We start from the raw sequence: 25,830 nt of genomic DNA on the forward strand, positions 1-25,830 counted from the left end.
TTGTTGGTAGTAATTAAGTAGTGTCTCTCCTATTGTTATACAAAAACGTTGTTAATAACAGACGTTTTTACCTAGCGTATAAACCATTGGACTATATTGATGTCATACAATTAGGAGGTTCAATCATAAGCGATTATTATGGGATGACAATGTATTGTAACTTAACCAAGTTTAAGAAACTTTCGTCTTTATTATTGAGAAATTAAATTGGTTATGTATTTATAAGGTACTTGGGAGTTTTCATATTCCATCATTCTGACCCTTGCAAGAAACCTTATAAATAACGAATACTTAAAAACCGACTCTATCCAAGAGTTATTTCTATTTCCTAGAGAAAATAGAAACTAACTCGATACTACAAAGCACTATGGGCGCACTAAATATGTATCAGTTATTGGTGTGTCCATATGGAATGATTTTTGGAATTCCAACCTTAGAGGTATCAAATTCGAAGACTCTGGATAAATATAAAAAAAATATATCTCCATTAAGTGCGCTCGCTAAGTCGGTGGCAGTGTTTTCGAAGGTATGACTAGTGTAACTAATGGTTGTTGCCATGATCTAGTGTATGTAGGCAAAACATGCCATGATCGATTCTTCCACACTACTTTGGCAAAGAGTATGCAAGTTTGGAACCGATATGATTGAAATTACAATTTCCCTTGTACCTTCTATCTCAGTTCAAACCTCAAAGACATCAAATTCGAAGATCTTGGATGAATATAAAAAACATATCTCGATTAAGTGCGTTCGTGAGGTAATATTTTCGAAAGTGGGTGGGACTGGTGTAAATTAATGGTTATTTTCATGATCTTGTCCATGTAGGCAAAACATGTCATGATCTCTTCTTCAACTATGTTCTTGCGTCTAAACCCAATGTTGACAAATCTAGAACTTTGGTGTTATTAACCGTTCAACCATTTCCTCATATAAGGACTCAACTAATTGGAATATCAAAGCATCAATGCAAACCTTTATTAAGGTACTGTATGTAAAAACGTCAGGCTGGCAATGAGGGAGGGTCTTCATCTGGTTGAGAATAGAAAATGCCTCATCAATTAGATTTAGGCATACAATATATGCTGGTCTTCATTGTAGTTCAAAATTTTATTATAAGAATATTATAAAGATAAATATATGATTCATCTATATTAAAGTTCCAATATTCGAATTCAATAATAGTGACTCAAAATATTTTATGAATATATTCCTCTGAAAAAAAAAAAATATAAATATATAGAGATTCTGCAGTAGCATTCCAACAGCCAAAGTCCAAGACTTTGACATCGTCTAGTTCTGTGGTTCCTACAAGTTGTTTTAGTTGCAAAAAATGCCAAACAGCTAGCTAGTCCTTGAATCTATGGGCAGAATTTCATGAACATAAACCAAGTGCACAAAAATTTAACCTAAAAGGGCCTATCTTTCTACACATACATCTCTATCTCTATCTCCTTTTAGTGCCCACCACTAGACTATATGCCACTACATATTCGCTTAAGTTTCCAATTCAACAAGCCAAACCAAAAGAGGACAAATGTTTTGTCCGTTTACGTTGAAAAAAGCAAGTTCCAACAAAAACATTATTGGAGGTGTTGAATTTATAGAATAAAAATAATGAATTGTTGGTGCGAAAATGTAGACAGATTTTTGTAACTATTTTACATTGTGGTTGAGCCCTCCAGAATAACATTCTAATTTGGGTGATAAAATTCTCTAGGATCCACTTTGATGGTCTCCTTTGGGCTGGAGTTCCCTGTGGGAGATTAAATAAAGGCCCAAGGCCTCACTTCACCACTTATTTAATCTAGGGAAAAAATTTCTTATGGTCCATGTAGTTTGCGGCCGGATTTCCCCTTTGGTTCTTATAGTTTCAATTTTGACTTGACCCCTGTAATTTGATATCCATCGTAATTTAAGGATACGTCTAAATTTCTGTTCAATTTTGTGACAAAATAAGCAAGTATCCCTCATGTGGAGGTGTATCATGAAATTGAACGGAAATTTGGACATGTCCTTGAATTGCAATGGATATCAAACTACATGAATCAAATTAGAATTGAAACCACAAGAACAAAAATAGAAAATCCGGAAAACTACATTGACAAAAAATGACCTTTTTGCCTTTAATCTACCACGAAAGCACTTGTAAAGTTGTAATACTTGCATCCCTTTGTGAAAACTCAGCCTCATTTTTTTGTTTTTTATATAAGCAATATTGGTTGAGAGGAGAATCAAAAACACAATCTCAAGTAAATGCGTAAATGCTCTTACCTATTTGAGCTACAAGTCCCCTGCAACTTAGCCCTCAAGTAAAGGCGTAAATGCTCTTACCTATTTGAACTACAAGTCCCTTGCAACTTAGCCTCCATTTTCTCTAGTATGCCAAACTTTTAATCTTGTTTTAAGGCCTTGAGTAACAAGACCAGCATCAGATGTAATATGATTCGCATTAATGATGCTGCTACTCAAGATTTCCAATTTAAAAGGGTGGTTAGGTTCAAATTCTCTTTCTGGGAGGCCTCATTATGTAAGAAAGTTGAAAATCACCAGACAACCTTGGAGACTACTTGCACTTGGGAATAAATTACAACAGCTTTTCCAGATGAAAAAGGCTTTCTGTGCACAATGCCAGTTGAAAAATGAATTGACATATTTTGCTTCTGCCTAATTGGGGACCATTGAGTTTCTGAGAACTTGTTTACTAATTCAAGCTCTACGCAAATGCTATAACATTTATAGTAACAAATAAACATGATGTAAAACTCAAATGAGCTCATCAAATCCCATCTAATTTCAACCATAAATGATTTTTTTTTAATTTTTTTTTTAACTCTTGTTTATGCCTCAGAGTATGCACTAGTCTATATGCTATTGGACACTGCTTGCCTCCTACCCTCGAAACAGACATTCATAATTCCTGTAAATCACAGTTTGATAATTAAGCAATTCATTAAAACACAAAAAGAAAAATTTATGCACACATGTAAAGTTATGATTAGCAAGAAAGAGTTCCTACTTCGAGAGGAAGGAGACAAGTATTTTGATATACCATTTTCCTTCTTGTTTCTTCTGTACGGCTGGTATATGACACAGGTATTTCTGTCAAGCTAATTGGCATTAGTGCATGTCTTATTACGTTATTATCAACCATATTACGTATCGCTCAAGGCATAATCATAAAACATAAATGAATATTCGTTGAACTGGTCGGCCGGCTGCTAACATATATATATATGTTTTAAGCAATTAACTATAATTATAAACTTTGATGGACGTTTTTAACAAAGCTAAACCTCGACCTTGTCATACTCAGACAACAATAATATAAGCCAACATACTGTGCTATTTATTTGCTCCATGTTACACTAAATTTTAGTGTACCACATTTGCAACAATGTCTACTGAAGAATTCTCCGGCGATGATCAGCTCTATACTGACGGAAGTATGAATGGTTTTGATGCCAAAACCGGAATATATCATGCCCTGCCCAACCTCGGTCACCGTCACAAAATCCCCACCAGGCCTGACCTTGACACTGCCACATTTGTACTGTCACAGTTCCCACCCCATCACCAGGCCAAGTCACGAGTTGCACTCATTGACTCAGCCACCAACCAGCGTGTCACCTATGCACAGCTTCATCACTCAATTCAGTGTCTTGCCTCAGGCTTGTACCAGGGACTTGGGGTTAGAAAAGGGGATGTGGTTTTTCTCTTGTCCCCAAACTCACTTCTGTACCCAACAATATGCCTGGCAGTGCTATCCATTGGTGCAGTTTTAACCACTGCCAATCCGCTCAACACCAAGTCAGAAATCGGTAAGCAAGTTCGTGACTCGGGTGCCAAGCTTGCTATTTCAGCTCCTGAGGAGCTTCACAAGTTGGCCCCAACTGGGGTGCCTACAATTTTAACATCGAGGCCATTGTTGAGTGGAGACAACTCTCTGTGCATTGAAGAATTGATTGAAGGCTGTGATCCAATTCCAACCGAGTTAATACAAGCCCGCCCAACTCAGTCGGACACTGCTGCTATTTTGTACTCTTCAGGGACTACTGGGACAAGCAAAGGTGTAGTTCTAACACATGCAAATTTCATTGCCGTTATGACAACGCTTAGATGGACTGTAGACGGGACATCAGCTCAAGATGATGTGTTTCTGTGCTTCATTCCTATGTTCCACATCTACGGGCTCGCTTTCTTTGGTCTTGGATTGTTTTGCTCAGGAATCACCACTGTTTTGATGCAAAAGTTTGAGTTCAATACCATGTTGGATGCTATAAAAACTCACAAGGTGAGTAACATACCTGCCGTGCCGCCAGTGATTCTTGGACTAGTAAAGCATGCAAGCAAAGCTGCGTGTGACTTGTCGTCGTTGAGGAGGGTAAGTTCAGGAGCTGCACCATTGAGCAAAGAAGTAGTTGATGAGTTCAGAGAGAGGTTTCCTTGGGTCCAGATGAGGCCAGGCTATGGCCTAACAGAAAGCTGTGGTGCAGCAACGTTTTTCATTTCGGATGAACAGGCTAGGGGTCACCCTGCCTCTTGTGGGTTGTTGCTGCCAAGCTTTTGTGCTAAGATAGTTGACATTGAGACTGGAGAGGCCTTGCCACCATATAAGGAAGGGGAGCTGTGGATGAAAAGCCCTACTATTATGAAGGAGTATTTGGGGAATGTGGAAGCAACAGCTGCAACAATTGATTCAGATGGGTGGCTGAAAACTGGGGATCTTTGTTATTTTGATGAGAATGGGCTTCTTTACATTGTTGATCGGATCAAGGAGCTCATCAAGCATAATGGATATCAGGTAAAACTCATCTTATCACCAATACTTTACTTGACTGGATACTTGAACCAATATTTCACATTACGACTGATGTTTGTATAATTAATCAAACAATAATGTTAGATGATCACATTTTGAGACCGGATTAGCTACCGCATGTGTAACAATTGATGTTTATTCACTGCCTCATCAAGTGGTCAGCAAGTATGGCCAAAATGTGATCTCTCTAGTAGTTTTCCAAATGTCAAGAACCAGACACAAGCTCCAAATTAAACTGTTTGAATCATTGTGCAGGTTGCTCCAGCAGAATTGGAGGCAATACTTTTGAGTCATCCTCAAATTCTTGATGCAGCCGTTATACCGTGCGCCACTTAGCTCTCTCTCCCTGTCACTCTCTATTTCTATCTATATCTGTTTCTTTCCATAATACAAAAAACAAACTGCAGGGTTGAAGATGAAGAAGCAGGACAAATACCAATGGCATATGTGGTGAGAGCAGCTAGTCCAGATGGACTCACTGAAGACCAAGTCATTCAATTTGTTGCCGGCCAGGTCACTCCTTGTAATTTTGCCTCTTTTTTCTGTAGCCATCAGTCTAAGAAACACTGTTTTTTAACTTTTCTATTCGGAAATTTCAGGTGGCCCCCTACAAAAAAGTAAGAAGAGTTGGGTTTATCTCTGCCATTCCGAGGTCACCTGCAAGTAAAATCTTAAGGAAGGAACTGGTTAATTTACAAAGCAAACAGCAAATTGTCTCCAGATTGTGATGTTTTCTTCCTTCGCCATTCCGAGGTCATCTGCAGGCCCAACTCCCTTTACAAAATTCCAGGAGAAGCTAGAAATCTGGAGGACCTTTAGAAAGTCAAACGTGTGATGGCCTGCTAATGCATGAGCGAACATAATTAGTACCCTGTTTAAATATATAGAGGGTAATGGAGTTATAAAAATACAGATTAAGGTGGAAAGAGTTAGATTGCAAAGCATCTGATTGTCATTTGAATCATACAATTGAGTTTTTTTACATTTGAAGAACCAATCCATGTTCTCCACTTTAAGAACCAATCCAATTCTCCTCTCGCTTAATTAATATCGCCAACACATATTGCTCACTAATCAAATGTTTGAGTTGAAGCAATTCAATGAGAGGTCCTGAAGACTAATGACCCGAATGAGCCACTGAATCTGTGGTGCTTTTGGTTGTAAAAGAATATCAAATTGGAAAAAGCTATAGAGTGCTCCAAAATGTTATAGACCCATATATTTTAAGACAAGCAGATTTCTTGTGTAACTCATATCCAGTCCTCCAGAAACTAGCCTTGTCATGTTGTTCTTAGAGCATAGAAAAATAGAGTTATGCCTGTACAACAGATGACAGATCAGTCAGTAACCGATTCAGACAAGGCAAGTCACAAAGAGAAGGAAAAACCAAGTACCAGAAACACACCCCAACAAGATACTGGGAAATGTCCAAGTCGTATTCCTAGAACACAAGAAGTAGTTGCTGTTATCTCCTATACTCCTTACATACCATTTTGGATGTACATTACAAGGAAATAAATCATTTTTGGCATATATGAGGCCCTTAGAATAATGATAAAATTTATACATGAAGACATGAATTACATAGAGTCTGCAATACCAACATAAAAAGCATCAACCAGAACATCTTGGAACTCTTGTATGATCTCTTTCCAACCTAGGAGTTCCCTTGAATACGATATCTGAGAATTTGTCTTTCCAACTGATTTAGCTAGACGGACATGTTAATTGCTTAATGTTGAAACGAAAACAACTAAACTCATCTGGAGAATGAGTCCTCCATGTGCTCTACATTCCAATTTACTTTGACAACCACCAAATAAGAGAGATACTAGGGAACTGGTTGATTACTCCAGCATAAAGTCTTTAATTTCCTTATTTTATTTTTCGGAACCAGGAATAATAAGTTTTCTAAAAACTACCCAATTCTGCCATTAGAATTACAAACAAAGAACAGAAGAGGAATCAGGTCATAATTGGCGACTGCAACTTTATGAAAAAATATAGTTGGAGCATGGGATTGCATGTGCCTACATGGAAATGTTATTATTTCTACAAATCTTATTGAAGAAGTTTCTTCCTTGTTCTGATCTACAGGTATTTTAAAGACACTATTAAGCAGAAGCAATTGTGTACCACCACAGAAGGTTCCTAAATTAATTGATAACCCCTCTCAAATCCGCCATTAAATGAACTCCTAGCCTCTTTTTCTCACTCTCCATCTTTAGTTTGGACCAACAACATAAATCAGCTAGGAGATATGAAACCCCATGAAACAAATAAAAGGTAATATGGCATGTGCAAGTTTTCAAGACTTTCTTAGAGTTGAGACTAGCTCAGAGATTTTCATGTTCTAACATAATCCCGGTTTCAGCACTAGATGAATTATGAGATGGATAATTAATATGGCATAAATAATCCTACAAAAGTGATATCACTGACTAGCTAGCTATTATTAGAACAGAATTAAGCCTGTGAATGCTTGGGTCAATAGTTAATGAGTAAAATCACGGGTTATAAACATAGACAAGCATGATCTATTTTCAAACACATACTAAATGATTTTGTATAAAAACAAACAGAAGGCTGCAATGATGCAGCCTCGTAAACTACAGAGTAAAATTTCACAGATCAAGTAAGAGATCCTTTTTCCAACCACAAAATCATACATGTTAACGATATTAAAAGGGATATCTTAATTGGGAACTACAAATTACCGCATTGTGGTTAGGGCACACATTCTTGACTGAAGGGCTCAACTCAAGTTATTTAAGAGATGAAACATGTTTCATACAAGGATAACCCAGTCTCCATCCATAATTCCATCCCTAAATCTGACTGTATTCCTGAAACCTTGAATTACCAATTTCAACTTCCATTCTCCAAGTTCTCTAACATTGGGATAACCCAGTCTCCATCCATTATACCATCCCCATCTACTTTGAACTCCTTGATTTCCTTTTGAGCTGGCATTTCTCTAGTATTTCGACTCCCTAGGAAAACAAGGTCCAACATTTTCCTCCGAACATCATATATCTGATTAGACTGAATGAGGCACCCTTTACTATATGCCTCTCTAAGAAAAACAGTTAAACTATTACGTCTGGTTGATATGTAAAAAATTCCAGGGTGCTTCAAGATAAGCTCACGCACATTAACATCCATAGCGAAATCCCTCCGAAAATGAGCTAACCTTTCAACCTCAACCATCTTCTCTGTTGTCAAACTCAAGAACTCATGAAGAATACCAACCGCCCGTTTCTCATACCTCTCAATCCCTCCACAAGTACGAATGCGGACAGACTCTTTCCTGTCATAAGGCTTCACATAAGGAAGTCTTTGCCAATTCTTCAACTTATCTCTAAACCCAGCCTGGATTTCAAACCCCGTTGGGAAATTGATCGGGAATGCATACTTTGTCTCGAACTCACTCAACCACTTCTCTCTAAATTCCTTCTCTCTCCATTTCTCAATTTCAGCCACGTCCAAATTTTCATCTCTACTAATCAATTCTACAACCTCTAAATCAACCAACTTAAAATCCTTCGAATATTTACCAAGAATGGATTCCCTGAAATCCACAGGCAACCCCAATTCTCTCCTAACCAACCTCAAAGCATGGAGATGAAGAGTGCCACTCACAGACATCATCAATAACTTCTTTACCCGACGGACAACTTCCAGCTCCAATTGTTTCATAGCATCTGCTTCTTCCTCTATTAAACCCATCATTTTCTTGCTTATCCTACAACACAAATTGCGCCGTACCGGATGTGTAAACACCTCAAAAACATGTGGGTATTTGTGAACAAAGGCGCCAATGCCGACATTAAGCCCCACGAGGTTCCTCCATCGGGACATTAGCTGTAAGGACACAAATGGTCCGCGCTTCCGACTGGACATGAGGACATGGAGTTTTAAGATGATATCGAGTTTCTTGAGGTGGGTTGTGAGCTTGTCTAGGTTTGAGTCCCTGGTTCGATCTTCTAAGCGTGTTTGGGCGGAAATTATAGGCTTTCTCCACCTCTTTTGCACAAATGAATTGAAGGGGCCAAACGGGGTCACTTGTGAGCTTAATAAGCAAGCTTTGAATTTGAAGAGGCTGAATTTGGAGCTTTCTAACAGCCTCATGGGGTCTGATTTCTCGTGGGTTGAGCTCCAAAACTTGAAAAGTTTTAAACTTTCTTCAGCTCAAGGCCCACAAGAACCAAACTCTTTGAATCAAACAAAATTTGAGAAAAGGAAAACGAAGCAAACTTTTTTTTTCTTTCATACAGAGTGAGCTAGCAAGAGACAAAGAGAAGGCTGACCGGTTGTCGGAGGGCTGATCAGTGATCGTCAATATGAGCTTGGAAAACCAAGGCTTATGCATTTACAGAGTAAAGAGAACCTTTGCAAACTGATGAATCGATGTTTGAAATTGCAACGACGAAGAACCAGAGGAGGAGCAACAAACCTTTCAGCGCCCTTTCCAATTCCACGCCAGGAGAGAGATGTATGGTAAATGGTACGGTAGTTGTCACTTTAACTATTGTAATTTCAATTTTTTCAATTTTACCTTTTAGTTACTTTCATTACCCTCTTGTCAAATATATACATATTGTTTTTCCACTGATTGGAGAGTTTTATATTGGGTTGTCTCCTACGTGAATTTAATTGGATGCACTTGAGAAAATTTTGTGACTAAAATTTTAATTTTTTTTTTTTTATAATGGTGCCACCCCATATACACTTGTTAAATATTTAATTTTCATCAATTTATGTAAACACCGTCCATGTGAACGTCACAACTCACATGCACTAGTAATAGTGTTATAAAATTTAATAATTGTATTGAAATTAGACTTGATTACAATGAAAAATTATACCTAAATCTGAAAGCGGAAGAACTCTGTTCGGAACGAAGAATTACCAACTCATGCTAAATTATACTGCTTGCGAAGATTCTCGAAGAAAACCTCAAACTACTCTAATTCATATTTGATTCGTTAAATTAGATTTATTAAGTTAACCAGTCAATTCTCATTGTAATCAAATAGATTTCAGATTTGAAATCTCAATCCTTCTAGTAATTCAATTTGCGACAGTTTTTGTAAATTTGTAACACACAAAACCTGACTGACTTTAATCAAAGATTAGTGTAATGACGAGTTGGATTGGCCAAAAGAATTAAATATCACAAACCTTTACCGAGGCCGTGAGAATAAAAACACTTCGAACAACTGTATCTCACAAATCCTTACTCACGATCACTTCAGACAAGAATAGAAATCTGAAGATATAAAAAAATGATCAAATGACTGATTATGGAATCCAAACAACAATGCTTTTATAGAAACATATTCCTATCTTAGACTGTATTTTTCATCCTTATACTATCTTAATACGAAAATCTTACTGTAGGGTCATCACTTTGAGATTTTCCATTCCGATGAAATGCAAATAGTTTCACATATTCTTCCGCTGGCCACTGCTGAGATCTGCCTGAGCTTCTTGTGAGAGCTGTCACAGATAACAGTCATAGGTGCTCCTCCCCAATTCAATATTTTGGAACCGACTTCCATTTTTTCCCCTTTTTCTCAGGACTTCATGCACTGCCCTTACAATTTTTATGCATCGCCGCCGCCACCCCCAGCAATCCACCGCCAAACCCCGCCAGAACCTTGTCTCTGACCAGATGAGGCAAGCTCCATATCTTGTTCCAATGCAGATTTTTGTCCCCGAAGTGCCTGTACTTCATCCTCAATGGACTGCACCGATTCCAGTTTCTTTTGTAGTTCACTGATTTGAGCCTACAAATAGAATATTGAAAAAGAATCAGCCACCATGTAAAACACATTCCATCTGTTAAAGGGCACGTCAATAATTGACCCCAGCCAAATAAGAAAAAAAACAAATGATGGAAGGAGAAACCTCCAATTTAAAGCATCTTGATCTCTCAGCTATTAGTTGCCCTTGGACTGAATGAAGTTCCTGAAAGGGAAAGTTGAAAGGATGAAAAACTCTAAAACATGATAATCACCTTGCTAGTGTATCTAAGGAGCATACCTTGGACAACTCAGTATGAGTATTGTTGACTTCTTCAATCTCCTGCCCGAGCCTAGAATTTTCTGTCTTGACTTGTGAAAGCGACAATTCCAGCACGCTTTTCTCCTCTGTAAGGGTTTCTAGGTCAATTGTGAAATCTTGTTCATAATGATGGTTTTCAGCCCCCTTGGAGTTCAATTCTGCTGTCTTGAAATCTAATTTGTCTATTTTAGTTAAGGCATATGCAGCAGTGACAGAAGCTGCTGCTGCAGCTGCTGCTGGTGACTGGAATATCTTTGGTTGTAATGAGTCCCTCGGTTTGGGCATCATTACAAAAACCTGTAAGAAAAGAAGAGGAAATAAACCAAATAAGAGAACAAATTACATTGACAAACTACAAAGAAAATTCATGGAAAAACAGCTGTCTGCAAACTCAGAAGAGAGAACATTAGGCATCGAATTTTATTTTTTTTGGTCAAACATTAGGCATCGATTAGGCTGTAAGATTCGGCATCAAGTATTAGAGTACTACGCAGGAAGTTAACAAATAACCAAGTTATCACTCTAAATGGTAATTGTCCAGCATAAAGAGCGTATAAAACATTATGCACTAAGTTCTAATTTCCTTGTCTAGCATCTCTTACTACCTCTTTATATATGATATATATATATATATATATGATATATGATATATGATATATATATATATATATATAAAATTGTGCGCTCAGTTCTAATTTTCTTATTTATGTCAAATGCACCCATGTTCCATTTCATGGCTAAGACACCAGAATGGACTATTTTTCAACCTTCTAATTACAAAAGAATACAAGACAAAGATCAGATAATAGGATTGGGGCTCAATCTTTAGTGTAATAAATACCCTTTTGGCACTACAGAGGGCAAGTGCATGCCCATCAACATCAAGATAGCAGCTTCTTTTTGGAGGGGAGGTTCCACTCATTCCTTACCCTTTTAGAGGGAGGTATTCATCTTTGATAGAAACCCTACCACAAAGTTGGTTCTAGGATTGGTGATCATAAACTATCATTTTTCTCTTTCTTAGTTTTTATTATGTTCTTTTCTGTAACCATTATGCATCACCATATGCACAGTAACTGCACAACTCTGGGAGATCTTTTGTTTCAGGAAGTGTATCTTTGTCCTATTCTCTTCTTTAGCTACAAACCTTGGAGAACTAGTACAACAATAATAGAGCCTTTTGAGATAGCACAGACAACTAGCAAATAAATGCACATAAAGACAATTTATTTAACCAGTCGAACGCACAAATTTGACCATGTTGCACTATACTACCGGAGATTTTTCTTTTCTAAAAGGTGCCATTCTCAAACAAACTTGGATGGAGGTACAACTTTTACATAAACAAGCTCCAAGAAAACTTTAAGCCTGACTCAAATTATTTTTATCCTGACTTGTTTTAGGGTGGTACTACAAATCATCATGTCCACTTTCCCATTGCTACCTCAAGATGAGTATCAGTGTATCACATGAGTACATGAACCCTTTCACTTTGCTTTCATCTAGATGTTGATCGCCATGGCCCATGTATCTCAAGTAGACACCATATCCACATATCAGATTAGACAACTTCAATTATGAGTCATGTGGAAGTTACTGGTCACAAAACTAACATTACTGCATTTTAAATATGCAAAATATAATGCACTTGATAACTTGTATTCATACAATATAGACTTCTGAGTAATGAACATGAAATCTGTCATTAACATACCTCATTGCTATAGTTCCCATTATAGCCACCAAAGGCAACCAAATGCTTATTTCCATCAATAGTCACTGAGCAGACACTGAGTCCCTGTTTCCAAACCATATTCTTAAGTGCAAACCGATATAATAGAATTTCATGTTTACTCATATTAGAGTATTGACACTCAACCCTAACAGATACAGACTATACGAAAACGAACATAGACTTTTTTTGATGACGTACATGACTAAGTAACAGGCACAGACAAAACACAAGCAGAAAGAAATATAAAATAAAGAATTGGACCTTTAACCAAATTCTATATTCTTAAGGGGCTTTTTTGAAAGAGGGGAGCTTTGTTTTCCACAAGTACTAAGATCTCATCAATATTCTATCACATTCTATTTCTCCTTTATTTTTCTTAACATTTTCTCTCTCACTTCACATGTTTATTCCTGTTTCCTTTACCTTTATGTATATTTTACAGTTTCAGAAATGTTTCAGAACGCATTTAATTTCTTTATAGCACTCCATATTTTCTTATGGAATTATTGCTTAAGAATATTTGCATTGTCATCACTAGCATAGTTTGTGTAAAGGGTGAACCGCTTTTTTCTTTTCCTTTTGAGGATTGAAAGAATGAGCCGCTGAATGAGAAGAATTTAAAAGGTATAAAATCTAGCCAATTATGCAGGTATGAATGGCATATGTATCCTTTCCATCCCGTATATTACTAACTATGATCACTGCCATGTTCCTGAAGTATTTTTATGGAACTGTATCTCAACCCATGTAGTCATCCAACTTTCTTTTAAAACTGAAACTTGTAGAAGAAACATATATATAATCAAAGAAAGGAACAGACCTCACTTGCAAGTGCATCCCTGTGCTTCACACTGGTTGGCACTGACCACACTAGCTTAGACATATTTAATACCAGAGTTTCTGGGCAACCTGTAACATTTTATAGTTTGTATCATAAAAGCTAGCAAAGGAAATGTATCAACAAATCAGTAAAAGCCACAAGAGTACATATTAAGTGAATAAGTTGTTTCATTATAGATTTCAGTAAAGCATATAATTATGTATACCATTTTTGTTATCTCCACCGCCGACTATATACCAGTTTTCATCAATTGTTATACCAGCATGACCAGCCCTAGGAGTGACAAGTTCACCCTGAACTTGTGGTTGGGACCACTCCATCTGAAAAATAATGACAAATTGTGGGAAAGAAACAAAAAAGATTGATAATACAACAATTAATATGTGCAGCTTAAATAGCATTGAGAATCATATTGTTGATATAGGACGAAGTAATTACATTTTCAAGGTATGAAAGAAAACCTTCAAAACTATGGTCCTCTCAAACTACAGATAATAAGTTCAACAAAAACTCTAACATCCCAGGATGTATGGGATATGGTAGAAGGCAAATGGACAGACTCAGCAATTAGATACTTTGCTCTTCATAATAACCTAATTCTCTTATTGTCCAAAAGCCCGACAAGAACTTCTATTTGATGCATGCAGCCCACTACTGATTTGTATGAAGTTTGAATCTTCTGATCTCAAGAGAGTATACAGATAGAGCAAAAAGAAACACAAGAATCTTCTTTCATTTAATTACAGGGCAGGATAGAAGCAAAAAATTTGAGAAGCTTGTATTCATGCATAGAAAAATAGCTCTTACAATAAATATCAATTTTGGTCTCAAAAGGGTTGGTAGGTAATAGTTGTCTTGCCAGACAACATAATAATTACCAACTAACAACGTTCTACATTCAATTTGAACAAAGACCTCCAATATGCTTCTAGCCCAGAAATCCACTTGTCAACAGAAAAATAACAAATTAAAACATTTTAAAATGCACAGTTTGTAGACTAGTTTTAATGTGATCGGTAAACAACTTACTGTTTGCAAGTCAAGTACATGAAGATCATTGAAGAAAGTATCATGAGAACAACCACCAAAAATTTGAAGGTAGCGTTCTGCATGTACTGCAGCTGTGTGATCGCATCTGGGAGCTGGAGGTGTCTGCCTATCATAACACAAGAAAGTAATGCATAACTCTTCAAAAAGCACGGCATAGAAGTAGTTTCAAATAAAAGTATAAAGATACTTACATTGCTTCAACCACATCCCAGGTCATTGTCTCTAGATCCAGAATATTAACATCATTCCACAATCTTCTACTCCTGTCTTCTCCACCGAACATTATCAGTCTAGAACCAACCAGTGTTGTGGACTGCCCCCCACGAGCTACCTGAAATATAATTGGCATGCGTACCAAACAGTTTCATTTACCACAGAACAAAATCAAATATATTAGAGCAAACAAATTAGAGAAGGAATATCACATATTGAGATCCCATTATATGGTCTATTTTCACTTTGCACCATGTGGGCAAAAATCACTTTGCCATCACAAAATTACTCGGGTGTTACAGCTGAAATGGATATAACATCCATGTGAAATGCACTTGCCTAGGGAAAGTTTATTTTAGGCAACTTGAAAAAAAAATAATATGGCAAAGTGATAGCACAGGGGCAAAAGTATAATTCACCCAACTTTGAAACAAAAATAAATAATAAATAATGAAACAGTTGAAAGCACAAAGCACAAGGAAAAACATGGATTTGATCATCATACCGGAACTTTTCCTGAGGTCTCCACAATGCCACAGAGGTGCGTTTCCAGATCAATGACCCACACTACAAGTCCATTAACATTGCATAAGGATTTAACAATATGGAAATTAAAGTGCACTATCAAATGTCTCAGGACAGATCTACACTATCCATGAACTAACAATATGGCTGTTGAAGTAACAAACCTATTATTTTGTCAGACAATTTCTTCGAATTTCCACCAAGAAGAAGAATTTTGTTTCCCCACTTAACCTATTAAGACAGAAACAAAATTGTTCAACTGCCTACTGAAAACCAAACAAAAGGAGTATAGGGCAAATATAAACAAATAAATACACACAAATGCAAAAGATAATTGTGCACATGAATTTTTACCATATTATGAGCAGAGATGGCTGGAAGAACTTCCTGCAAGCCACTGTCTTCAAATTTATCGGAATTGGGTTTCAGTTTTATATTAGACCATAACAAATTTCTAAAGTCAAAGACCTGCAAGACGAGTCCAATACTACATTACAGCAAAAGAAGGACCTCAAAGTCAAAAAGAAATTGAGCATGTACAATACCTGAACATCGGATAGGTGCCTACCATTACGACTCCCACCAATAATGTATAATTTTTCATCGACTACTACAGCAGCATGCTATAGTGGAAAGAAAAACAGCATGGTAAGTATTTAGTCAACGATTTCTTTTTCTTTTTTTTTCAAAACGAATAAAAAATATATTTGTGATAGATAATGAGTGTATATTTCATTAAAGATACACAAAAAGTTTGATTGTGCACTTACCATCAAAACAAAAGCTTTTTTGTGCACTTACCATCAAAACAAAAGCTTTTAATCTTACAAATCAAGGGGGAGAAAGAAAGTGGACTTCAGAAGATATTTCCCTTTGATTTAATCTTAGAGTTTCTTTAAAGTTGTAATATAGGTGTACCTTGTAGCGAGCCGGTGGTCGTGGACCAGAAACAGGGAGTGCTTTCCACTGGTCATAGGCCAAATCTGTTTGCCAATTGCTGCCATTGACATCTTTCTTAATCTCTTCTGTTCCCATAGAAGCCGTCTGCAGGTGAACCAATTGTTTTGGCTTGCTCAAGATATAGATCAACAAGAGAGTGCAGGACTACTAAAATAAGTTCACAGATGGAACTTCCACAAATTCTTTTCAAAAGAAACATATTCCTATTTGAGAGGATAGGAACAAAAAGCATCACCACTAGTTTCATTTCAGAAGCACTATGATACAGGCCCACTTGAACTTGTAGCCTATAGGAAGGAATCACCTAAAATGTAGCTATTGACATAGCAGAGCAATTTGAAAAGTGAAATACTAGTACTAGATGCATTAAACATTCTCTTGTGTAACACAGAGTATAACATGCGAACAAAGTGACAGAAAGGAAATTATAGTGGTTTGATCATGAGCAACAAATGCCTGTTACTGTTCGCAGGTTTCTGTTTTTTTTTTTTGTTTTTTGTTTTTTGTTGCTATCTTCGCAAATTGGAGGGCTTCTACTTTGCAGGAGGCAGTTTTCTGTCATCATAATGAAAATTTGTACTATTACCTGCATTTATATTTGGCTTCAGTGTCCACCTCGTCCTCTGTAATATCTGATTGCTAATATTAATCAAATTTTGTTTCAAATTATATAAATTAAAACAAAAACAAAAAGACTGTTACTGCAACCAATATGGAGGATGCTGCCTTTAAAATTGAAGACTCCCAAGAAAGAAAAGGTATGTCAAAAAAAATGGGACCACCATGGCAAAATGATTCATGATCTGAGATGATTGATAGTACTCTTATCAGAAAAATGCTAAGTTGGGAAAAATCTCCTTCCTTTCCTTTTTGTTTTCTCAGTTTAGTTCAATTGCACAAGTAGCCTAATGATAATGGTTTTCGAAGGGACTAACAGGAACAGCGATTAAGCTCTGTTTATATGAAATTATGAAATCTACAGTAACCATCAAGCATGCCACAGAAACTAAAGAATTTATGTTATTTCATATTAATTAAAATGACCCAAAACGGTTCTTATTGATCAGGATGATTTATCCAAATACCAAGTCAACATGCTATTAGTTCTTTGCCATGTAATTACACAACTCCCTATCTGACAACATACATTTCATCCATTTTGGCAGAACTCATCGAATAAAATCTTTGTAAACCTTGTTTGATTGACAGACATCATTTGACATGCGTCAACATATATGTTTTGTTGTATTTATTATTAGAATTCGGAATATATGTGTTCAGCAACTTGCAAATTATATAGTGTTTAAGTAAAATTCACTATTTTCCAGCACAGAGCAACAATTAAAGAAGAAAATCAAGTATGAACAAAAATAAAAACTCATTGCACTTTTCAATCTTCCAAAACCAAAACCAACCCATCATAATTCACGTGAAATAAAGCTTAAACTTCCAAATTTCTACATAAAAAATCTCAGAAACCGAAGAAAACTGTCAACATTCATCCATAAATCAACAAGCAGACAATTAAACCAGCGACTAAATAAAAAATTCATCCATGAAACGAGTTCAGATTTGATATGGAAAAAATTAGGGGAGAGGTTTATGCACCTGAAATTGTTAGTGAATACAATCGTTGGGAGGAGATCAGGGTCGAGATGGGCGGCCAGAGAGTTGGATCTGAAGGGCAATGTGAACGAGATCGGACGGTCAAGATTCGCTCATTCAGTTTGAAGGATCCAACACTAACGTTATGACCTCTGCATCAACAGGCGAGCAATTGCTCTGTGAGTATCTGCGTACAGACAATGGAAACAGTAGAAGATTAAAGTCGACGTTTGGACTTGACGCATATTTCTTTTTAGGCCAAAGTTACATTTTCTTCACTTTTCGTCCCTGTAGTTTCAATTTGATCAATTGTGGTTTATAGTTTCAATTTGATCAATTGTGTCTTGTAGTTTCATAATTATACCAATTCAATAACAAGTAGCGAATTCTATCAATTTCTTTCACAGTGTTAAAGGTATTTCCGTCACTATTGATTTTCACAGTCTCAAGGTTATTTCTGTCACTATTGATTTTCACAATGTCAATGTTGTGATGATGAATGCAAGTTTATTTATCTGATTTAGGCTATTTGGATATAAAATTGGAATAAGAAAATTGAGATTAATTTCAAGGATAATCATATTTCTTTTTAGGTAATTATTATTATTATAGAACTAGAAATGGCATAAATAGACAAAAATAACCCTGCTATTGTGAAAGAAATTGATAGAATTCGTAACTTGTGCTTGAATTGCTACAATTATGAAACTACGATGGCACAATTGACCAAATTGAAACTACATGGACGAAAAGAGAAAAAGAGGTCAATTACAAGGATAAAAAATGACTTTTAGCCTTCTTTTTAAGGTTTTTTTTTATAATCACGAATAGTCTTTGAACTTTTCAAAAGTTTTCATTTGAATCCTTCAACTTTATACTCAATCAATTTGGTCCTTAATGTTTTGCTCAACACATCAATATAGTCCATCTCGTAGCATTTTGTCAAAATATTCGTTAAAATTGATCAGATGATCAACTTTAAAGTAGTATTTTCATCAAAACATAGCCTATCTACCCATAACAAAAAGTAAATCTCACGTATTTTGCTCAACGAAGCTATCTGCTCTCATTAATGTAACTAAATGGAGAAAATATGATATTTTGGAGCAAAAAAGTTAGTTTTATGACTAAAATGACCTAAAATTTAAAGACTAAAATGAGGGCCTTTAAAAAGTTCAGAGACTATTTGTGATATAAAAAATCATATGTATAAAGATTTTCTTTTATTAATTCAACAAAAAAGAGTCTAGTTAATAATTCACATACTTTTATATACATACATGTATATACTTTAAGTGGAATGATTAAAATAGTTTGTATTGATATAAATAAGACATATTTTGGAAGTATTTTAATTAATTTCGCTATTTGTTTTTCTAAAAAAAAAGGAGTCTAGTTAAGGGAGCTTCTATAGTGAATGGAAAGTTATAAAGGGTGTTTTTGAGGGGTATGTAAGTGCCGTTGGATTTCATCCAACGGTGAGTTTTTAAAAGAGGGTGCATGTAGAATCGGGTTGAAATCTAAGCCATTAGAAACCCAACTTCAGTTGAAGATCTTTCCCTCTTTCCTTCTCTGTGAAAAACTCAAGAACACAATCCTCTCTTTTTGAATGTAAAGCAAACCCACAATTAGAAGGATCCAAAGCTCCCAAACCCTATAGTCGCTCCATTGTCATCAGCTCCTTGGGAGGCATGCGATCTATGGTATCCTCGGTATGACGATTAATGGCTCTTACCTAGTTGTTGCCCTGTTTTGATTCTATGGCTCAAGTGAAAACCCCTTCTCTTTTTCATTCAGCAGATAAGATTCCAGATGAAAGCAAAGTAGCATATCTCTTTTTGTAGCTAGACGCCGCAGCAGCAGTTGTTCCTCGATTTTGGTAGAGATGGAGTCTCAAATACCAAAGAGTCTTCTCTAATATCCACCACATTCTCTCAAGCTGACTGACTTCGGAGCTCCCGATTAATTTTGAGAGGTAAGTTCACTCTTGCTGGATTGATTTTATTGGGTTTGGTTTGTTTTTTGTGAGGGTGGGAAATTCGTTATTTGTGGCATCAATAATGCGTCATTTGTGGAATCAATAATGTGTCATTTCCTTATGAATATTCAATATACTTAGTTGATTGTGTTTTTGTGGGAGTGGGAATTATGAAATGTAGGTAAAAGATCCTAAACTTAGGCTTAATGACATTAGGAGTAAGCATTTGGAGAGGATATTGGGTGAAGTTCTGTAATTGTTGGCTTGAATTACATTTGTGTTCTTAGTTGAACATGTTGGTTCTAATTTTATTTTTTCCAGATTATTTCACAAGAGATGACGTAACTATTATTAAATTTTGCTTGCGTTTTGTGTAATCGGAATCCAACAAGTTAGGCTATGCGTGTTTTGTGTCAATTTGGGCAATGTTTTCTGTAAGTGGAATGCATTGATATGTTGTGACGCAGTAATGATTGATTATTGAATTAATATTTGCTATCTGCTCTCATTAATGTAACTAAATGGAGAAAATATGATATTTTGGAGCAAAAAAGTTAGTTTTATGACTAAAATGACCTATATTGTAATGAAAATGCCCTTTTAAAGTTGGTGACTTGATGACATGAAATTTTAAAGACTAAAATAAGGGCCTTTAAAAAGTTCAGAGACTATTTGTGATATAAAAAATCATATGTATAAAGATTTCCTTTTATTAATTCAACAAAAAGGAGTCTAGTTAATAATTCACATACTTTTATATACATACATGTATATACTTTAAGTGGAATTATTAAAATAGTTTGTATTGATATAAATAAGACATATTTTGGAAGTATTTTAATTAATTTCTACTATTTGTTTTTCTAAACAAAAAGGAGTCTAGTTAATAAGACAGATTTGTTTCGCAAGTGAAAACCATGTTCCATAATGTGGGCCTGAAAAGGAATCTTAATGGGGAACAAGCTTGCAATTTGGGCTCACCAAGAAAGAAGCACAAAAGCCACAATAAAGCAAATAACCCAGGATTAATCCAGAAAACTGCAGCGGAGAAGGCAACTACCCAAAGCAGCGAAAAATACAAGATAAAGTATTACAAGGCAAGGAAGCAAAATAGTGGAGAGAGCAGTACCACTAGGCGAGCAGAGAACACTTATTTCTGCTTGCTAAGCCATTGCCACATCCTTCTTTCTTTCTAGCTTTTTCTTCAGTCAGCCACAATCGTCATAAATCAACCTTTATTTCAAATGCTTTGCACTTTTATTCATGAGTTTATTATTATCTGTTCTCATTTCTCACAGGCAAATTTAGTAACAAATGAAATAATATTTATTTCAAAAAATATATAAATTCTAGTGCCAGCACTCTGCACTGCTTCAAATGTGGAAGGTTTTGAGGGCTTCCTCCAATTCAACACCATTATCTTATTCATATCATTATTAACATGTTATTGATATGTTATTGACTTGATTTTCATTCGTTTTTTAACATATACCCAAGCAAAAATTAACATGCAAGTGAAGCACAAAGAAGAGATGCCAAATCTAACAACATTGATGGTACAAATTGGGGAAATCCGTTACTCTAACCCTAAACTCAAATTCCATAAATTACTCATCAAATGCTTTGCACTTTTATTCATGAGTTTATTATTATATGTTCTCATTTTTCTCAGGCAAATTTAGTAACAAAGGAAATAATATTTATTTCAAAAAATATATATATTCTAGCGTCAGAGAGATAATCTGCACTATGCACTGCTTCAAATGTGGAAGGTTTTGAGGGCCTCCTCCAATTCAACACCATTATCTTATTCATATCATTATTGACATGTTATTGACTTGTTATTGACTTGATTTTCATTCGTTTTTTTAACATATACCCAAGCAAAAATTAACATGCAAGTGAAGCACAAAGAAGAGATGCCAAATCCAATAACATTGATGGTACAAATTGGGGAAAACCGTTACTCTAACCCTAAACTCAAATTCCATAAATTACTCCCTAAATGCTGGTTATTGAACAATCGCAAAGTGTCTGTGCGGGGTCTTTGTGTGGCTTTGCTCCACAAATGGAACCTATCACTTCCAACGAATACGGCTTCTCTCCTTCCCCTTCCACTGCTTCGCCCCTTCACTGTTTCAGAATCCACACCTTTGCCCCTTCCACTCAAAATAAATACTTTTTCAGGGTCTGGAGAACGGAGTGGCGTTCAACAGTTGCCTTCAACCGTCGTTAACCGTTGCCTTCAACCGTTTCTCAGAGCTATGGGTTTTAGAGCGATGAGTTTTTTCTGTTCAAACTTCGAACTTGCCTCTTCTTCTTTTTTTTGGGACCTGCTGGATATTAAATTCGGGTTTGGGTTTCTCACCTACCCAATTGTAAAACTTTATCCAAATTCTCCCCAGTCCTTGGATTGATCTGATGGCTATAAAGTGAACCCCTTATAACTTTCCACTCATTATAGTCTGAGCGCTCTAGTTAATAAGACAGATTTGTTTCGCAAGTGAAAACCATGTTCCATAATGTGGGCCTGAAAAGGAATCTCAATGGGGAACAAGCTTGCAATTTGGGCTCACCAGGAAAGAAGCACAAAAGCCACAATAAAGCAAATAACCTAGGGTTAATCCAGAAAACTGCAACGGAGAAGGCAACTACCCAAAGCAGCGAAAAATACAAGAGAAAGTATTACAAGGCAAGGAAGCAAAATAGTGGAGAGAGCAGTACCACTAGACAGGCAGAGAACACGAAAAGGGATGTCTTTGTTGAAGCAAATCTCACTGAGGTCCGTATAACTCAAGCAAAAGGCTGGCCTCCAACAGCCGCACAACATCAGTGATCTACTTATTATGGAACTGTCAAGGCATAAGGCCGACCTTAATAGTACGAGCTCTCCAGGGGATCATCCATAAATATCAGCCTACTGTTGTGCTTTTAATGGGGACCAAGGTGAGTAACAACAGTACAAATAAGCTGTGGTTGTCAACATGGGTTCTATGTCCGACCAATCTGAGCAATTGGGGGGGCTCAGTCTGTAATGGAACAACTGTTATGACTTAGAAATAATTGCTTTCTTGAAAAACTTTATTGATACGAGAATGACAAACGGGAGTAGTACCAATATTGTGCTTATTCCAAAAGTCCCGAAACCGAAGAATGTTTCCGAGTACCATCCCATCAGTCTATGCAACTTCTCTCTCAAAATTCTATCAAAAGTCATGGTGAACCGCTTGAAACACTACCTTCCGCAGCTTATATCCGGACTTAGAATGCTTTCGTTCCCAACCGGCAAATTCAAGACAACATCCTTATTGCTTATGAAATCCTCCACCTTTTAAAACTGAGGAAGACCACAAAGAAATATGATTTTGGAATCAAGCTTGATATGAACAAGGCCTACGACTGAGTGGAGTGGAGCTTTCTTGAGGCAGTTATGCTCAAGATGGGGTTTGATCCTCGTTGGGTCAACCTAATTATGAGTCTCATTAGAACTGTGAAGTTTGTTGTCACCATCAATGGAAAACCTGGGAAAGCATTCACACATTCCCTTGGAATTCGACAAGTAGATCCCTCATCCCTGTATTTATTTCTCTTTGTCAGTGAGGTGTTATAAAAAATAATAGTTTTCCTCTTTCCGTAAAGCCAAATACAAAATATTTATATTATAAATAACATATAAACAAATTGGAAAGTTTTGAAGGTATAATGAAATTGAAGAAAACAAATAAATAGGTAAGTAAAAGGAAAATAAATAATAAGTAAAAAGGTGAGTTTGGTACGGTGAAGCACGTCAAAGACGCTGTCCTAAAGCCTTTGTAGCCTCCCTACGTGCAGGTACTGACGGTCTACAAGACTCCAAGATACGACCCCTTGTACACAAACTCAAGATCCGCTATGAGCACATTCACAGACAGATATAGGTATCCAAGTCATATAACCATTGCCCAAAATAATAATAATATAAAGTAGAGAATATATGTAAAAGTAGACAAGGAGAGAATTAGAATGTGTATGTGATATTCTGATAATATATTGTCTGTTATTGTGTGTATTGTGTGTATATGTGTGTATCTGTGTGTTTTTCAAATGTGAAGGAGGAGTGGCCTTTTATAGGCATCCAAAAACATGTAACCTTCACCAACCATAAAAGTCCACCAACCATAAAATTAAGGCATTCACCAACCAGAAATAAAACCTAAATATTAAATATTTATAACCCCCATAATAAATAAAATAAAACAGCCAAAATAATTAAATAAATAAAATGGTTAAATTTTTAAAACCTTTTAAAATTCCAACATGAGGCACTATCCCAATTAAAAAATATGTCATTCTAATTTATTACAGGGGCTGAAAATTGGGAGAAATGGTCCTACTATCTCCCACTTGTTCTTTGAAGATAATGCCCTTCTTTTCTTGAAGGCCAATCTTGTGAACTGCCAAAATGTGAAACAGCTCCTAAATGGTTATTGTCATGCTTCTGGCCAACTCATCAACTTTGATAAGCCATGCATCTTCTTCAGCCTGAATACTCCAATGTTTATGCAAGCAGATCTAAGCAATTGTCTTAGTATGACCCTTGTTGTTCATCCTGGAAAATACTTGGGCAAGGTCCGAGCATGAGGCTTTGACTTTTTAAAGGAAAGTTTGCTGAGGAAAGTTGGCGGTTGGAAACAACACCTCTTGTCTCAAGCGGGCAGAGAGATTCTTATAAGAGCAACTCCACCCATTTGCCTTTAGCCATGGCAAGGGTGGAGCTAGGGCAAGCACTATTCACGTGAATAGTGCTTGCCCTTGCAAATAGTAAATTGTGTCTCCACCCGTTGCCCTAGCTAAGGGCAATTACTATTCATTTATTTGTTTTGTTCACAAATGTTTTAATAAAAATAATTAATTTAGATAATATTTTCGGATAATATTTTTGGGTTCGTACATATCAATATTTATTATAAAATTCATATCTCAATCGGAAAATTTTTTTGGTATTTATAGAAAAAAAAAGAGTATTTTTTTGGTATTTTTTTTTAAAAAAATTCAATTTTTTTCATTTTTTTATTGCACAAAAATTGGCTGCCGTTGGATTGGAAAAAAAAAAATATGATCGGAGAGCTCAGAGTGCGACACGTGGACTTTTAGTGGTACTGTAGTGGGTACTGTAGCGGGGTACTGTAGCACTGCGGGCACTGTAGCAGGCACTGTAGCTAGCTGACGTCAGCAACCGAGTTTTGGACCTGGGGCTGGTTTGGCCTTAGGGCTGGCCCGAGTTGGTGGGTCCCACATAGAGGTGTCAAACGGGCCGTGCCGGGCCGGCCCAACCCATTTAAACTCGTGCCTTTAATGTATTCGTGCCGTGCCGTGCCGGCCCATTTAATTTATCGGGCCGTGCCGTGCTGGCCCATTTAGTAAAATCATTGATCCCAGCCCGGCCCAAAGCCCAAGTCCATATTGAAACGGGCCGTGCCGTGCTTGGGCCGTGCCCGTGCTCGTGCTCGGGCCATACTCGGGCCCAAGAACAAGCCCATTTAATTTGAATTTTTTTTTTCTTGATTTTTTTTTTCCCACTAGATAATTAAAATTATAAACATAAAACATATAACTAGAAGCAAGGAATGATGAACTATTTGAAAACATTAATAATCAAACATCCAAACAATATGAAAAAGGTGGAGGGCAAAAATGTGGCCTCGTTAAAACCTTGCCTTAAAAAACCCCCAAAGGAGGAAAATCCGGTCAAGGAAAAAGAGTACCACTACCCTCCCAAATTACACAAAAAGGAAAATAAAATTAATCTAGGACACTGGGTAAAATATCAGCATTTGTCATCTCACGTTCCTGCATCAGTCAACCGAAAAAAAATTTAATTATTTTCTGGAGTAAAATAAGATACTTAGAGCATCATAAATCTTCAAAAAGACATGCAGTCTGATCATCAACATACAAACCTGTAATTAAAGGTGGATCTGGCCCTCGTGTACTATGCAATATAGCAGTCCCAGATATATTTAAGTAGGTATTTTGTTTGCTTAATAAGTTTGAGT

General features: G+C 36.4%; 3 protein-coding genes across 8 annotated transcripts; 1 reads left to right on the top strand and 2 right to left on the bottom strand.

The window, feature by feature from the left end:
* Nucleotides 1–3,394: 3,394 nt before the first annotated feature.
* LOC117619233 (4-coumarate--CoA ligase-like 5) lies at nt 3,395–5,776 on the top strand. Its single transcript, XM_034349142.1, has 4 exons — nt 3,395–4,801; nt 5,075–5,142; nt 5,227–5,332; nt 5,419–5,776. Exons 1-4 carry the CDS (start codon nt 3,395–3,397, stop codon nt 5,545–5,547), a joined length of 1,710 nt encoding a protein of 569 aa, XP_034205033.1. The 3' UTR covers nt 5,548–5,776.
* LOC117619232 (protein ROOT PRIMORDIUM DEFECTIVE 1) lies at nt 4,841–9,313 on the bottom strand. Of its 5 annotated transcripts, none has more exons than XM_034349140.1 (3): nt 6,225–9,313; nt 5,787–6,137; nt 4,841–5,658 (listed from the first exon to the last, which is right to left on the bottom strand). In XM_034349140.1, exon 1 carries the CDS (start codon nt 8,948–8,950, stop codon nt 7,688–7,690), a length of 1,263 nt encoding a protein of 420 aa, XP_034205031.1. In that variant the 5' UTR covers nt 8,951–9,313; the 3' UTR covers nt 4,841–5,658; nt 5,787–6,137; nt 6,225–7,687. The 5 variants fall into 5 exon arrangements, with proteins under 5 accessions (XP_034205031.1, XP_034205030.1, XP_034205032.1 ...); XM_034349139.1 differs by having other exon boundaries at nt 4,841–5,426; nt 5,516–6,137; XM_034349141.1 differs by lacking the exon at nt 5,787–6,137 and having other exon boundaries at nt 7,537–9,313.
* Nucleotides 9,314–9,954: 641 nt separating this feature from the next.
* LOC117619805 (acyl-CoA-binding domain-containing protein 4) lies at nt 9,955–18,037 on the bottom strand. Of its 2 annotated transcripts, XM_034349842.1 has the most exons (15): nt 17,821–18,037; nt 16,799–16,844; nt 16,171–16,296; nt 15,798–15,875; nt 15,607–15,720; nt 15,417–15,483; nt 15,233–15,294; nt 14,706–14,845; nt 14,494–14,620; nt 13,670–13,784; nt 13,444–13,532; nt 12,603–12,686; nt 10,868–11,185; nt 10,733–10,792; nt 9,955–10,611 (listed from the first exon to the last, which is right to left on the bottom strand). In XM_034349842.1, exons 2-15 carry the CDS (start codon nt 16,802–16,804, stop codon nt 10,429–10,431), a joined length of 1,569 nt encoding a protein of 522 aa, XP_034205733.1. In that variant the 5' UTR covers nt 16,805–16,844; nt 17,821–18,037; the 3' UTR covers nt 9,955–10,428. The 2 variants fall into 2 exon arrangements, with proteins under 2 accessions (XP_034205733.1, XP_034205734.1); XM_034349843.1 differs by lacking the exon at nt 16,799–16,844.
* Between the last annotated feature and the right edge of the window lie 7,793 nt (nt 18,038–25,830).

The sequence above is a fragment of the Prunus dulcis genome, chromosome 2 (genome assembly GCF_902201215.1).
Source record: "Prunus dulcis chromosome 2, ALMONDv2, whole genome shotgun sequence".
Lineage (NCBI taxonomy): Eukaryota > Viridiplantae > Streptophyta > Magnoliopsida > Rosales > Rosaceae > Prunus > Prunus dulcis.

What these genes read in the sequence shown, in the direction of transcription:
- LOC117619233 (XM_034349142.1), top strand. Translation starts at nt 3,395, where the DNA reads ATGTCTACTGAAGAATTCTCCGGCGATGATCAGCTCTATACTGACGGA. An exon ending in CTTGATGCAGCCGTTATACC is followed by an intron (nt 5,143 to 5,226) that starts GTGCGCCACTTA and finishes AACAAACTGCAG; the next exon opens with GGTTGAAGATGAAGAAGCAG. An exon ending in TTCAATTTGTTGCCGGCCAG is followed by an intron (nt 5,333 to 5,418) that starts GTCACTCCTTGT and finishes CGGAAATTTCAG; the next exon opens with GTGGCCCCCTACAAAAAAGT.
- LOC117619232 (XM_034349141.1), bottom strand. Translation starts at nt 8,950, where the DNA reads ATGAGGCTGTTAGAAAGCTCCAAATTCAGCCTCTTCAAATTCAAAGCT.
- LOC117619805 (XM_034349842.1), bottom strand. An exon ending in AGACCTCAGGAAAAGTTCCG is followed by an intron (nt 14,846 to 15,232) that starts GTATGATGATCA and finishes ATTATATTTCAG; the next exon opens with GTAGCTCGTGGGGGGCAGTC. An exon ending in TGGGATGTGGTTGAAGCAAT is followed by an intron (nt 14,621 to 14,705) that starts GTAAGTATCTTT and finishes GTGTTATGATAG; the next exon opens with GCAGACACCTCCAGCTCCCA.